Source organism: Glycine max, chromosome 20, assembly GCF_000004515.6.
Source record: "Glycine max cultivar Williams 82 chromosome 20, Glycine_max_v4.0, whole genome shotgun sequence".
Lineage (NCBI taxonomy): Eukaryota > Viridiplantae > Streptophyta > Magnoliopsida > Fabales > Fabaceae > Glycine > Glycine max.
In genome coordinates, this window is record NC_038256.2 from 1384988 (window position 1) to 1401096 (window position 16109).

The 16109-nt window shown below is 32.0% G+C and overlaps 2 protein-coding genes and 1 non-coding gene across 3 annotated transcripts; all 3 read right to left on the reverse strand.

Annotated features, from left to right (window-relative positions):
* Nucleotides 1-2502: 2502 nt before the first annotated feature.
* LOC102663142 (serine carboxypeptidase-like 50) lies at nucleotides 2503-3290 on the reverse strand. The gene has a single exon (XM_006605420.4). The coding sequence runs from the start codon at nucleotides 3107-3109 to the stop codon at nucleotides 2654-2656; it is 456 nt and encodes a 151-aa protein (XP_006605483.2). The 5' UTR covers nucleotides 3110-3290; the 3' UTR covers nucleotides 2503-2653.
* A 1134-nt stretch (nucleotides 3291-4424) lies between these two features.
* Nucleotides 4425-6194, reverse strand: LOC102663282 (serine carboxypeptidase-like 50). Its single transcript, XM_006605421.4, has one exon. It carries the CDS (start codon nucleotides 5968-5970, stop codon nucleotides 4645-4647), a length of 1326 nt encoding a protein of 441 aa, XP_006605484.1. The 5' UTR covers nucleotides 5971-6194; the 3' UTR covers nucleotides 4425-4644.
* Nucleotides 6195-6916: 722 nt separating this feature from the next.
* On the reverse strand, nucleotides 6917-9702 carry LOC100781352 (uncharacterized). Its single transcript, XR_005890179.1, has 3 exons — nucleotides 8833-9702; nucleotides 8404-8693; nucleotides 6917-8181 (listed from the first exon to the last, which is right to left on the reverse strand). It is a non-coding gene; the product is annotated as an uncharacterized protein (transcript).
* Nucleotides 9703-16109: the final 6407 nt, after the last annotated feature.

Consider the following 16109-nt stretch of genomic DNA (forward strand, 5'->3'; position numbering starts at 1 on the left):
TGGGGGAAGGGAGTGTCAAGGCTAATTAAGGGTAATATTATTCACACAATGAAAATGGGAAGTGTAGAAAGCAGGTATGGAAGTGCAGAAAGTAAATACCTTATGTATGAGTTGGATAGTGGGTTCTATTTTTTTAACCTGATCCAACCCATAGCATATAATTAAATTTATTATTATATAAATTAATTATTAAATACAAAAAATATTAATTTATAGCTAACATAATTTGTTAAATTATTAAATTAAATTACCCATGATTTTTTTAAGTTATTTTTATCACTATCTTGATTTTGTTTATATTTTCTCATGCTAATAGTCTAATATAATATTTTATTTCTATTTAAAATAATAATATTATATTAGCATTGAAACTATTAATTCCACATGTCAAATATTATCACAATTGGATATCTTTGGAGTACATCTAGTTATTATATACTTACAAAATTTTAAACAAAAATAAAGTATGATTCTAACATTTTAATTTTTGCAAAATAAAATAAATTTTAAATATATAGACCTGATCAATACAATTTGATCCAATTCATTTGTGATTTAATTGGTTTGGATCATGTCTACTAATAAAATTACATAAACTCAATTCAACCCAGTAAAATTTTATTCAGGTGAGTAACCGATCTAGTTAAATTCAGCCCAATGTGGTCTGAACACCACTAGACGAGAAGGAACATTGTCTTTACTTAAGGTGTGATAAGAGGGTACATATTTTCCAATTTTACGGATCATCACTAACGGCAAATATTAAAATCGGACATAAAAAATGTTAGGCAGTAAAAAAAAAGTAATTTAGGTAGTTAAATCAAAACTATTTTACACGTACAAAAAAGATGTAAGCCTTAAATTTTTTAATATATAAAGTTTAATTAAGATTTTAGTTTTCATAATATAAATCTGTTTTAGATTTAGTTCCTAAATAAAATTCTTGACAGTTTCTTATTTTTATGTTTTTATTTTGATAATGTTATTTATAATAAACATTGACACAATACTATTCAGCAAAGCAGAATTTTCAAGATTTATGATTTATATTTCATATTTTGTTATTAACTAATATAATTATAAGTGTAAAATATGTTTTTAATTTTTATATTTTTGTTTAATCTTATCTTTAGTCTTTGAACTTTTATTTCATGCAATTTATCTATAAACTTTATAAAAAATATATTTTTAATCTCTGGACTGACTTTTTAATTTTAATATTTTCTCAGCTTCAAGTTATGATGAGGAATTAAAAAATATTTTTTTATAAAGTTAAAATATGATGTGAAAATTCGAAAACTAAAAATTAAGATCAGATGATATTATAAGTATTAAAAACATATTTTATCCTAATTTTAATATAGATGTTACTAAATACATTTCCAGACTCAAACATCAGTTGCGCTAATCTGAGTTCTTTTGCAAGTGGCTTTATGTCCGAGAGGCTGAGAGTTTAGGCTGGTTGACTGGTTGGTGATTTTTTTCCCCATATAGTTGATATGAAACATTACGTGCTTTATCGTTCATGTAATTCATATTTTACCTTCATTTTGTGTTTTAATGTAACTTAGATGTTCACTCAAATCTGACACATTAATTGGTTGAACTAAAAACAAGAGAAATGAAAATAGGAAAAGAATCAGAAAAAGTTTTTTCTTTTCTCTCATTTGGAATATGAAAAAACAATATAAATCTTAATTTACAATATATAATGTCAAAAGGTTTATAACTATACACACATCTGATGAATCAACTGAATTAAATTATCTTTTTTTATTGATTTTATAACTAATTTTTAGGTTGCCTATTTTATAAATAAAATATATAATAAATATTTTTTTAATATATAAATTATATTCTAGATTTACGACAAATAATTAAATTGTGATATAAAGTTATTTTTAATTCGCCAAAGTTGCATACTAAATTTGTCGTCCCTGTGGCCAGTAGTCTCCAACATGATAGTATCAGTCAGAACTCAGAAACTTCCCTGGTAGAAATTCTTGAGGATTTTCCCAAATGTCTCCACACAGGACAACACTTCTAACACTACTTGCACACCTTTGAATATGGTATAATCTGGACAAGAGGGTATCAAAAAGGAAAAAGGGTATGCAAAACCAAGTGTTCCCTTTATGACAACTTCTAAGTATGGTAATTTGGACAAATTGGGATTCCGTGTTTTGTTTGCTACATTAAATTTACTATATTTAGTTTTCTGAGTAAATAGATCTAATAATGCAAGTAATTTTGTATTCCTGTAAATCTGCAATAAGAGACCCATATTTACCCTGTAATCTCGCATCCCAACTTAAATTCATCATTGAATTTGTAGTGATCTTTCCTTATAATTTTAGCAAGGTATTTCCACAGCAAAACATTAATCATCATAAATAATGAATTCAAAATTGTCAAATGAAAAAATTAAACCTACTTACAAGACATACAAATTGCTTAACAATACTTTTTTTTTTTTTTTTTACTTTTATTCATTCACAGCAGAACTGGAACCATGACATATATATATATATATAATTCGTGATGAATTTCAAATAGTTACATAACAAATATAGACTTCTTAGATACATTTTCATCCTGCACACTTTTAAACAAACCCCTTTCGAAAACCCAATCTTCTATCATTTTTTGAGAATTAACAGTGCTGATCAGTAGACAAAAGATGGCAAGCACCCAAAACCGCAACATTGGTTAGAGACTTCCAATTCTGAACATATCCAGCAAGCTCTCCATTAACCTTCCATATTTTCCTTTCAGCATTCACAAACTCCACAATCCCTTCCCATTTCATTGCTTTCACCCAAACCTCTGTTTGAACCACACCATCCCTCAAATCATGTTGAACTTGATATAACAACACCTTGCTCCACCTCACCAAGTACTCCACCATATATTTCACACTTTCCATCACATCAGCATGTAAGACATCCCCTACAACATCACTACATATCTCATACACAAAAGATTCATTGATCCCCAAGGCCTTCTTCACCTCAGCAATGTTCAAGAAATTTTCAACCAAATCATCCTCACAAGGAACCTTCCTTGTATAGTCATACAAAGTAGGCAACCCAGTCATGTTTTGCAACATTCGCAAGACTTTGTTTCTTGCATCAGTTGCTTCACTCCAATTCCCCACCTGGACTAACCTAACTGCTTCCAATTGAGCCTTCTCCAATTATCCAACAAATGCATCGAACAAGCTTAAGTTAAACTTAGAAATATTTACAAGGGGAAAAAATTACAAAAAGTAAAATGAATTAACTTTTTCTTTATAAATTAAAGTTAGTTTTTACACAAATTAAAATCATTTTTTAGAAAAATTAAATTAAAGAGATTTTGTAAATTAATTTATACACTAGTTAATATTAACTTTTCAAAAATTATTTTATTTTCTATAAATATTTATTGAAAAGTTTATTCAAGTAAAATGAAAAGTGTCGGAATTCCTAAATACGTCAAGTGAAATCTTCTTTCTATCTTTAAAAACATATTTGATGGACATTCACGGATAATAATGTTATCCAACACATTTATGATATAATAGAAAAAAATAAAATAAAAAAAATATTAATAAAATATTTAATATAATAAAATATTCATGTATCATTATTCCTATCTTTATGCTCCTGGAAGTTCCATAACTTGAACTCTACTCATTCTGAATTGGCGCCTAAGGCTTAAGGGAACAACTGAACTCAATAAAGCTAGGAAAATCTCAACTATTCTACCACCAAAATGACTAACATCATAAATGATGGCATACCTTGAATAGTTGAAGGAAATAGCCTCACTAAGCTAGTTCTAGGGGTGTCCGTGAGAGCGTTGAATGGGTGCATAAGATTAACGAGAAAGGCCAAGTGTTGATGAAATTCTATGAAGCGATTTCTAGTAATGTGGTAAGGACTATGAAGGGAGGGTGACACTTTTTAACTACAAAAAAATACCCGTATCTTGTTGACCTTCTTCTTAATGACAAGGTAAATCAATTGATTCTTAATGATATTATTAAGTCATCAATTAACATTGTTATCTAGAATTAATACAAGAAAACATTAATCTTCAAAGTCTAAAAAAAAAATACTAAAATAAAGAAACACCATATTTTACTGGATCAAAAGTTATTTAATCCTAAACTTTCCTTCACTTCCATATTAAAAAATATGATACTAGTCCATTTTTGTTTCTTGTTGCAAAACACAGAGTAATCTTGTCTAGCCGCAGGCATTAACAAAAAAAAATGTATCGATTTTATTATACCCACCCCAGATGCACATCCACTTTTACGTTAACACCGGCCTTTTGAAAGATTGTTTCGTTAAAGGAAATAAGGCTAAGGAATTTGTTTTAGCAATAGTCTGGTGACATTTAAAACTATTTTTGCTTTTACATGTAATTTTGAGTTCTGATATAAAATTGGAAACTCTCCATAGCTAAGTCGTGCACTAATAATGACATAGAATTATACAGAGAAAAAAAAAAAATACTGAACCTGCTAAGCCATTCATTTTCTTGAAATGAGATTCTTAAACCTCATCCATTAGTAATCTCACTCTCACTCACGGTTTAATGTCGCTAGTTTCACTACAAATACAACGAAGTGAAATTTCTTGAAACATTTTCCTGCTATTTAAACAAACCCCTTTCCAAAACCCAATCTTCTATCATTTTTTGAGAATTAACTGGCTGATCAGTAGGCAAAAGATGACCAGCCCCCAAAACCACAACATTGGTGAGAGACTTCCAATTTTGAACATACCCTGCAAGCTCTCCATTAACCTTCCATATTTTTCTTTCAGAATTCAGAAATTCCACAATCCCTTCCCATTTCACTGTCTTCACCCAAACCTCTGTTTGAACCACACCATCCCTCAAATCATGCTGACCTTGATATAACAACACCTTGCTCCTACTCAACAAGTATTCCACCATATATTTCACACTTTTCATCACATCAGCATGTAATACATCCCCAACAACATCACTGCATGACTCATATGCAAATGATTCATTGATCCCCAAGGCCTTCTTCACCTCGCCAATGTTCAAGAATTGCTCAACCAAATCATCCTCATAGGGTGTTTTCCTTGTATAGTCATATAAAGTAGCCAACCCTGTCATGCTCTGCAACATTTTCAAGACTTTGTTTCTTGCATCAGTTGCTTCACTCCAATTCCCCATCTGGGCCAATCTAACTGCTTCCAATTGAGCTTTCTCCAACTCATTCTTCTGCCTCTTATTGATCAATCCAACATAATAAGCATTCACAGCATGACTAACCACTTGAGTTTCGGGGTCAGTTAATCCATCCCCAATAGCCACACCAGCCAAATTCACTCTTTCAGAAACATTCAAGTTTGCATTTTTCTCTAATATATAGTACCCAATTGCAGGCACATACTTCCCTGCATAGCTTTCACCAGTAATATAAATAGGGCGATTCTTGAAAAGGGGGTCAAGTTGAACAAACCTGGTTATAGCAGCAAAAAGATGCTTTGCAATGCCGTTTTGATCCGTTGGAATTTCTTGTCTCGTTGAGGCCACACTGAGGCCAGTTCCAATGGGATTGTCAAGGAAAAGAAGGCCAAAGATTCTATTCCAAGCACCAGGGTTGGGTTGAAGGGTGAGTGATTCGGTGACACGCCACGGTCCAAGTTCATACAAGTTTCCAATCATGGAGGAGCAGCCAGGACCACCTTGGAGCCATATGAGAAGTGGAGTTTGAGAGAGAGGTAAAGTTGAGTTCTGTGCTTCGTAGAAAGCATAGAAAATGGAAGAAGTTGAAGTGGGACTTATTGGAAGGTAACCATGCTTTGTTGGGAATGCTTCTTTAGGGAATGAATTGGTTGATTTTGAAGAAGCTGAGACTAAGAGAGGACATAGAAAGAAGCAGAAGTAGAAAAAGGCATAGTTTTTTATGAAGGGGTACTTGTGGGTCGTTGACTCCATCATCTACTAGTGTATATTTGAGTATATGCACTCTGTAGTGTAATATATGAACTGAACTAATAGCTATACTTTGGTAAAAATCCTTTGGGTTTGGATACCAACAAGAAACATAAAAAAACGGTGATGAGAATGGCATTGAAGAAGCAGAAGAAGATAAGTGCTTTAAGGAATAGGGAGGTGGGTGTCGTTGACAATATACATGTGTAACGTGTATGGACTGACCTAAGTGTCGTACGTCTACCACCAACTAACGTTCTTTTAATTAAATACTAGTGATAGTGATAATTCATTTAAAAATGAAAATATCTTTAATCACCGGATTTTTATTGAATTATCTCTAAAAAGAATTCACATTAATTTTATATATCTTATTTATCGTTCTCGTGTGAATTTCTTGTTTAGTATCAAGCAATTTCAACTAAAAATATATAATTGAAGAAAAAGGTTCACATTAAATTTTCATATAATAAAAGTCTTAATTTAAATGAGGATAAATGATCATTTTTAACCTTTTAAATAAGATAAATGATCAAAATAATTTTATTTTTTAAAATAAAAAATCATTTTAAGAAAAATAAATAAGATAAAAGAATAAAATAATTATCTGACCATTTAAATAATAAAGTAGATTTGAAACGTCAACCTGAGATGAATTTCTTAAAATGTTTTTGTTTTTGTTTTTGTTTTTACAATAAATTCAACCTGTAATTCAAAATATAATCAGACCAATATATGTTGCTACAGTTAAGCCAATTTGGTGTAAAGTACATCAAATGTTTTTCAGAATCATCAATATTTGCAGCAACTTCTGTTCTTAACTAAATCAAGGTGCACATGAGCTAAGTCAATTAATATGTAAGGCATGCACTATGATATGAACCTGAGTTAAGGTAAAAAAAAAAAAAGAATCAAAAGAGTGAAACTATAACTCAATTTCACATATGCAAATTCAAATGCTTTCACCAAATAGAATCAAATGATTTCACCAAAATGCAAATTCACATATATAAAGCAACCAACTTCTAGTATTTGACTGAGAAACCAACTTATGGCTTGCTGAGTCATAATCTAGCAGCTCATCACCATCATCTTCATTGCAATCACAGGTCCTCCTCTTCTTTCTAGCCTTTTTTTCTCCTACATTTTACTCTAACAGAAGAACTGCAATCAAAACCAGAACAAACATGCCAGTATTTCTGTTGTATCTCCTTTCTGATTCAGCTCAAGTAACTCATCAAAGTTGGAATTCATTTTCAGAAACCCTTTGCCCATAGTTCAAATATAGCAGTAGATAAAGGGGGAAAACTGGAGACTTAAAAAAACAATACATGACCAGGTTTCATCATAATATTCTTTAAATTACCAGACAAGTTCTCAAAGTAAAACTTCCTTAAGGCTATAGAAGCTGTGAACAATCAAATCCAATAATTAACTCACCTACAAAAACAAATGGAATTCACTTTCTTCAGTATCACTCAAGCATTTACTTCCTTAAGCAAAAAATGGAAAAATGGAATTCACACAAGCTGTTATTATAAGCAACCAATTTCTGTACTGCAGAATCAACACCCTCCTTATTAGTTCTCGACAGGATTCATCAGCAAATATGATGACAATTTATTTACAATTCCAGGACCTGAGATTATGTGAACATTTACTATATGAGCCCAATCCAATATACGAAAGACCCCTCTGAGATAATGGAATAAAAAGTCATATTGAATGCAGAAATAGATAAGACTAAGAGGAAGCCAGAACAAGATTCAATGATAGTTGAGCAGTCTTACCCTTCATATTGCATGGTCATTGTGTTGCCAATATCAGCAAATTTACGATCCTCAAAGATTAAGAAGTTATCTTTTTCTGCAATCTTCAGTAAAATAAAGCATATATTAGATCAACTAGACCAGAAATGAACAAGATTGCCTGAAACTTATCACACACAATGCTCACAGTACAAAACACCCTTATCATTGGTTAAAGGCAGGAATTGGCATCATGTTTGAATAAATTCAAGCAAATCTTCTAGTGTGCTAATGTCAATAATATCAGAAACCAAAAGGTTTCTTGTGCTATCCTGTGAAGGAAAAAAGGCATATAGACAAAGGAGAGCATCTTTTAGCACTATACTGAGAGAAGATTAGAGCCAAAATCAGCAGTAAAATCTGGAAAAATATCTACATGAGTCTTCAGCAAGCATATCTCAGGTCCAACCTGAAAGAGAAAACCGTTTAAATTAGTTAAAAGAAAATATATGATCATGACCAATCTTCTAATTAGAATCCAGTTGATGTTAATAAGCCAGAGAACACAGGATTCTTTCATGTATATAAGCAAGAAAACAAAATTACAAGTTCTAAGTAAGAAAATACATTGCAAGCTGATGATCCAAGTGAACAAAATAGCACTTGTTCCTAAAAAAGATATCAGAACTACCTTCTCAGCAATTTCAAGCAATTCAGCTCCAGTTCCAACATCAGCAGCCAAACACATATTACTCTCCTTCTCAGCCATTATCTCAAACAACCTCTGTCCCATTGGATAATTCAACAGCTTAGCCCTCTCCCCAAATGACAAAGCTTTGACCTTAGTTACAGGCTGTAACTACGGTTTACAGGCTTCTCCACCTTTGTCAAAGCAGCAACCTTACGATTATCCTCTAAGAATTTCGTAACAACCCTACCATCTCTTCATCAAGCTTCCCATGATTGCTCAAAATTTTGACCCTTGGCATATAGTGAAAGGATGCAGATTATAAAGTTGTGTAGTAATGTAGTCCCAGTCAGCTTTCTAAACATGCAGCTTCAAGTGTTCATTTTAAATACGAATTTCATTAGGTAAACCAAATATAGAGGCAGACTCTACCTTGAGAGATCAGAGTCCTTACGTTTTGTTCAGAAGCACATCTACACTATCCAGAGCTCCTCCTCCAAAGACAGCATCTCTACCTAAACTTAATGAAAACATCAAGAAGCACATGTTCTATTGCTAGTGATTATTTATTAATCTTCTGCCAATGCCATTTGATTTCCTAGATAGTTTGTTTAAATGACATGTAATCAGTGGATATAGCATGTGCAAGATATATATTACTGGAGCATATAAAAAAATTGAAGACAAATAATCTTGGATTTTATCTTATCCAAAAAAAATCTCCATTTAAAGGCCAAAGTGCAGGCTAATCAGAATGCTCTTCAAACAGTATATTTCTTTTCTAGTTCAATTGCGACATTCATAAGAATATGAGTATAATTTTATAACTCTGGTTAAAGCTGAGTTACTCCTGAAGGTTTTGAGTTCAGTTCAGTTACATTTTAGCCCTTGGATTCTACTTACTATTTTTATGGTTTTTTCGTTTGCTTCTAAACATATTGACAAGTAAAAACTTTCCTTATATTCACTTGTGAGCAAAATGTATGATTTCCCAAGTGATGTCTACTTCTTCCAATATGCAAATTTTATATACACTTTAGATGAATACTAACAAATTCGTATATATGTGAATAAACAACTGATTTGGCACCGGCAAAGACAAAAAATAGCTTCAACAAAGGACAAAGTAGTTGTCGGTTCCTCATACAATCTATAATCTTCAATTTTCAGGTATAGGTTGTAACACCGTTTTGGGTAAAATAAATAAAAAGAGTTTTATTTAAAAATTAATAAAGTTTTTAGACATTAAATAAACGAGAGAAAAAAGTTTTTGTTAATTAAAATAAGAGTTTCATAGTATTAAAAAATAAATAGAGTAAAATGATGTTTTAGATAATAAAAAGATGTTTTAATTGGTTATTTATTTAATGAAATAGTAAAATAGAGTTCTTTTTTATAAAATAAAAAAATAAAAAATAGAGTAAATAATATGTTCAGAGTATCCTAACTATAAATAGAAACATATTAGGTCAGCTTTTACATTTACTATATGTATGTTTCTACGCTTCCTCTTCCTCCCAAATTCATTATTTCTTCTTTCTCTCCCAAAATCTTTTTTTTCCCGCATATATCCAAACATGTTCCAGTAAAACTACAATCTCGAACTCATTCACCATTGGATCGTTCTGAATATAGTACACTACCTTCGAAACTCATTTTCGCACATTTGCACCATTAAGATTTGTGAAATAATGCTTGTAGAGAGAAAAATACCCATCTCACAGAGACAATGAAATTGAGACTTTAATCCCTTTTTTTTTTCTCTTTAACACTTGGAAATTCTAGCAAAGCAGCCAAAGAAAAAACTTGAGGAATCTTAGGAAACCACTAGAGATGCCATTGTCCCTACCGGACTTTACATGTGAGTCCGCTTAGAGGTAAGGGATGAGTTTATTGCAATTGAGGTAAGGGCGAACATGTGTAGGGGTCCTTAGAGAATCAAATTGGAATTAATTTTGGGATGTTTTTTATGCGTTCTAATTTTTCTTGTACAATGATAACTATGAATTGCTCACGTTTGACGGGTCAATTGATGCCCTGATATGAATTGGATGGTTTAATTGAGTGTTTGAATTTGAATGTTAAAAATCTAGAAATTTGGAAATTCTTGATTCTTGCATGTTTTCTGGAAATTGATTGAGGGGTTTTGTTCCCTATGATGTGATCACATGTTCTATTCTATTATTGATAAGTGAATGATTATATGCCTTAAATGTTGAAAGATTGCTATTGTATGATATTGTATGATTATATGTATATATATATAATGTACGAGAAGCGACAATGTATTAGTTAGAAGGCGTGATGAGACATGTGTTGTGAACAAATGTGGGATTAATACGTTCCTCAATGTGATTATACATGTTATTGTGAAGTGTAAAGTGATGATGACATTGAGTTGTGAGTTATGAACTGTACAATCACACAATTGTAAGACATTTTAAGGGCGATGAATTTTTGCAAGATGAGTATTGTGATGTGATCCATTGTGAGAATCTGACGAGTTGAATCACTTTGAGGCGCGACAAGTTAAAATAATTTTGAAAACGATTGAGTAGTTGTATGTATTGCATAGTTCAAACTCTAGTGGCTCATATATGATTTTAAATGTCTGTTTTAATGAGATGATTAGTTATATAAGCATGACATATTAATATTATTACTGTGTGATATGTATATGATGCACGAGACGTAATAATGTGATGTCTTAGGATTATGAAAGTGTGATGAACTGTGTGTAAGTAACAAGTTGAGTATGTGTTAAATTGAGAGATCTCACATGTATTGAGATGATGTAAGCTATGAATCGTACAATCTCACGGCTGTAAGACCTTTTTAAGGCAACAAGTTAATGCACAACGAGTATTATGATGGGATCCACTGTGGGAACCCAACAAGTTGAATCACTTTGAGGCGCGACGAGTTAAAATTATTTTGAGAACAATTGAGGGACCATGTGTTTTGTATAGTTTATAGATAGAGTTTGCATGTTAAAATGTTTTTGGGTTGAACTTGAATTGGGAGGGAGAGGTCCTGACGGACTCTTCAGAGTCTAGGCCTTGGGGGTAAATACACTCGGTTTGAGTGCTCCTTTAAGCCTGTGCAATCCCATATGGTTGGAGCATTCTCACAAAACCGCGTGACCCTGACTGGTCTCTCTATGATTTTACCTAGTGAAAGTGACTTGGCTTACAAGTGTGTGGTCTGTCTTATCATGTACTACTAGGCGTCCGACGAGGTTTTTCACTGACATGGTACCACATTGCATATAGGATTGAGTCTTAGTGTATCTGTTGCATAATGTCTGTGTAATGATCATTGTGACTTGTTACGTGATGATGAGTAATGAATTGTGTGAGTGAGAGATGATGTGTTGTACTTGAGATTCATTGTTCTGAACACGTGATTAATGTGAAGGTGTGGAATGTGATTTTGTGATTAAATCCTTGAGACAAGTGATGTTACGTGTTGAGTATTGAAATGATACAAATTGTGCTAAGTTAAACTTGTTATACTTATCTTATGTGTGTGTGTGTGTGGGTGGGTGTGTTATCTCTACATGTTTAGGAATGTGATAACACACTCCTTGTGTGTTGTTTGTATTTGGATCCTGTGATGATCTCGAACCTTGTGTTCGTGGGAGCAGAGGACTAGGTGGATTACTTTAAGGAACCTCGTACTAGAGGACACTGAAACACAATGTTCTGATAGGATGTGACATTGAGACATGAGTTTTTGTTTTAATTGCATGATGTTTTGAATGTGTTATTTTACTTTATTTTATTTTGATGCTTAACTTGAGTTCTTTTGTAAACTTAGACGACTTTGTTTTGAGTCAGAAATGTTTTTATATCCTTAATTGATAAGTTTTTAATTTAGTGATTAATGCAAATATAAACCTTTTACCCACATGAGCTTATTTATGTTTATTGAATAAAATAATTTTATATAATTTCACATTTCCATGTATTATATTATATAAATATGTATATCGGGGTAGAGGGTGTCACATAGGTAGGTTTGCATCTGTGCACTTTAACTTATTGCCCTAACAAACATGAACTACTCCTGGTACAAAAACTAGTCTCATAAAAACTATTTTACACAAAGTTATGAAATTGGTCTAATCATTGATCCGATTGAGGTAATGAGTTAATGGGTCAGTGGTCCAACCAGTGGGCTAGTGATTAGTCCTGTTTGACCTGATATATATTAAAAAATTCAAAATAATATATGCATATATTATATATAAGTATATAACTAACATTATTTAATTAAGAAAAGTTCACTCATACTCTAAAATCCAAAATAACAATTGAAGTATTAAAGTTGACAACACAAGTCCACAAATTATAATTCAATAACACAATTACACAAGTCCTGAATTTTTTTGGAGCTTTTTTTTTTGTTTTTTAATAAGCGAAATGGGTTTTAAAAACCGGCCCAGGTTGCCGGGTTTACCCTTAACCGATCAGGTTATCCCGAGCCAGATGTGTAACATCCCAATTTTTCGTAAATAAATTTAAAAAGTTTTTTAGTAAAAATAAATAAATAAATAAATATAGAGCAAATAATAGGCTGAGTACCCTAGGTATAAATAGTTATGTTAAGTCAGCTGCCTCCTTTTTGGCCTCAAGTCAAGTAAAAAGAAACTAAGATTTTTTCTTTCTTTCATATATCTTCTTTTATTTTGTTAATCTTCTCATTGCATTTGTGCACCGTAAAATGTGTAATGTACCAAACCTGAACAAATTAAAAGAGAAAAACAACCAAAGGATGAAAATGGTCATACCATGTAGATTCTAAAAGAGCGTTGTAGATCTTGCTGAGAATGAATGTAATACTTAATCAACCAAAACATGTATTAACCAAATATATATCATCAACTTCACTTTTGAGAAAACAAATTTCATTTTGTTTCTAAACCTTTCACCTAAAATTATCCTTCAACAATCCTGTTGTAAAATAAGTGTAACTCACAAAATTAAGGGAGATGAATGCACACTTTTTTATTGAATGATTATCTGTTTAAATACAAATTTATTATAACAGAAAGAAGTAATAATAACCGATTTCCTAAATAATAACCAACCACTAACATAGCAATAACAAACCACTAACATAACAATAACCAACCACTAACATAATAACTACTAAGTAATAGAAAATAAAACAACTAATCCTAAAAACTTGGTCAAACAATTAATAGAAAATAACAAACTGATAGGCAATTACTGATACACGTTCAACACTCCTCCTTGTATCAGTGGTTGACAAGTCCAAGTTTCTCTCTTAGTAGCTCAAGATTTAATGTAGTCATATCCATATCTATTTGAATGCTCTCTTTTTCAACACACAATGAATTTGCTTTAGTAGCTATTCGTGCAGCTTCCTTGAAATTTCTTGCAGCAGTAGCAACTTTCTTTTCCGGTTCTAGTTCTAGGACTTTTTTATCTATGAAAATAATCCTCTACTTGAAGGATGTTATACCTTGCTAGATGCTTGACTGCATCTTTTTAAATCCAGAGACAACTTTATTTATCTTATTATCTATAGCTTCTAAATTAGAGTCATTGTCTGGTATCTTCGTTTCTTTCTATTTAACTAAAGCATGAAGTTGTTCCAATTCACCCATTAACACATTCTTTCTTTTACAAAGGATCTCTTTTTCTTTTTTGTCTTTCTGGATTGAATGCTCAATGGTATTATTCAATTCTAAATGAGCTTCATTCATAAATTGTGATTCAATCTCCAACTCTATCTTTTTAACCTTCAAGGCTTCAGATGAATAAAGCCATTTGTCCATTTCTTTTTGAATACACCGATGATGCTCTCTTCACGGCAAAATCTGCATTATTTAAAGCATTCATTGCATAATGGATGAGTGAGATTGTGCATTGTTCTTCAACAACTGCATGATGAAAATGACCTAATCTTTTGTGCTAAACTTCTGTATTGTTTACAGTAACTGGATAGGTTGGATAAGCTGCTTGCTCCTCCTCCAATGATCAAATGAGAAACTTTTGCCTGTCATTTTGATATTGAAAACTTCCTTGTCATTGACATTTTTAATCAAACAATGCTTATTTTCTAAGATGACTTTAAACCCCTTCTTAATCAATTGTCCCATGCTTAGCAAGTTTTGATGAATCTTAGGTACATACAAAACATCATAAATTAATTTTGTACTTGCACAACTTTCAATTGTTACAATTCCCTTTCCTTCAATAGTGATAAGATCACCATTGCCAATTCTAACTTTTGATACATGTGATTTGTCCAATTCTCTGAAAAGCTCTTGATCGTGGGTCATGTGGTTGGTACAACCACTATCCACTAACCAACATTCACTTAAGTTGGTGCTTGTAAAACATGTTGCTACAAACAATTACTTTTCTTCTTGTTTGATATGCAACTTGAACCACATTCTTTTGTTGAAAATTGCTTTTTCAAATTCTCACATGATGCCCCAACTTGTTGGACTTTTCACACTTAACATTAGGTCTTCTCCAACATTTGAAAGAAGGATGACCCATTCTGCCACAGTGCTTGCAATGAGGAAATCCTTTGTTGTCTCCATTATTGTTGCTTGTGTTAGCTGTTGCATCTTGGGTGTTGAAATTTTTCTTCTTGTATTTCTTCCACTTGCTTTTATCTCCTTGGTTAGTTTGTAATTTAGCTTGCAATGCTCTTTCCATAGAACCCTCAATCCTCCTTTTTCTTCTTTTCTCCTAGGCTTGTAAAGCATTTACAAGTTCTGTCAAGGTAAGTTTTGACAGATCTTTAATATTCTTCAAGGATGTAATAGTAGCCTTAAATCTTTTAGGGACAATCATTGGTATTTTCTCAACTATTCTTGAGTCAGAAAAATTAGAACCAAATAATCTTATTTTGTTAGCAATTCTAAGAAGCTTGTTAGCATACTCTTTAATTGTTTCAGACTCCTTCATTTTCTACATCTCAAATTCTCTAATCAGATTTAGGGCTTGCATTCCTTTAATCCTTTCATCTCCTTCATATTCATTCTGGAGGAAACTCCAAATTTCATATGTTGATTTGATGGTCATAATTTTAGTGAAAATTTCTTTTGAGACAACAGCGAACAAAGTAGCTCTTGCCTTTGACTTTCTTGCTTTCCTTTCTTTTTGATTTTTTATCTGAGCTATTGTTGGATTAGCTGGTAAGGGAAGAACTTCGTAGTCTTCCTTAACAACTTCCAAGAGATCATTTGCCTCCAGATGTGCCTCTATTCTCGCTGCCTAGATTTGATAATTGTCACCATCAAACACAGGTGGTGCTAGTGCTATGTATGGTGTTTCAGAATCCATTTATCAAATGAATTGAAGCAAGGTGTTTTGGCTTTTTTGTGATGGGTTTCACTCAGAAGTTCTTCTTAAGAAAAAAGCTCTAGATACCAATCTGTTGTAAAATAAGTGTAACTCACAAAATTAAGGGAGATGAATGCACACTTTTTTTATTGAATGATCATCTGTTTAAATACAAATTTATTGTAACAGAAAGAAACAATAATAACTGACTTCCTAAATAATAACCAATCACTAACATAACAATAGCAAACCACTAACATAACAATAACCCATCACTAACATAACAACTACTAAGTAACAGAAAATAAAACAACTAATCCTAAAACCTTGGTCAAACAATTAATAGAAAATAACAAACTGATAGGCAGCTGTTGATACACG

What these genes read in the sequence shown, in the direction of transcription:
- LOC102663282 (XM_006605421.4), bottom strand. Translation starts at nt 5,970, where the DNA reads ATGATGGAGTCAACGACCCACAAGTACCCCTTCATAAAAAACTATGCC.
- LOC102663142 (XM_006605420.4), bottom strand. Translation starts at nt 3,109, where the DNA reads ATGTTGCAAAACATGACTGGGTTGCCTACTTTGTATGACTATACAAGG.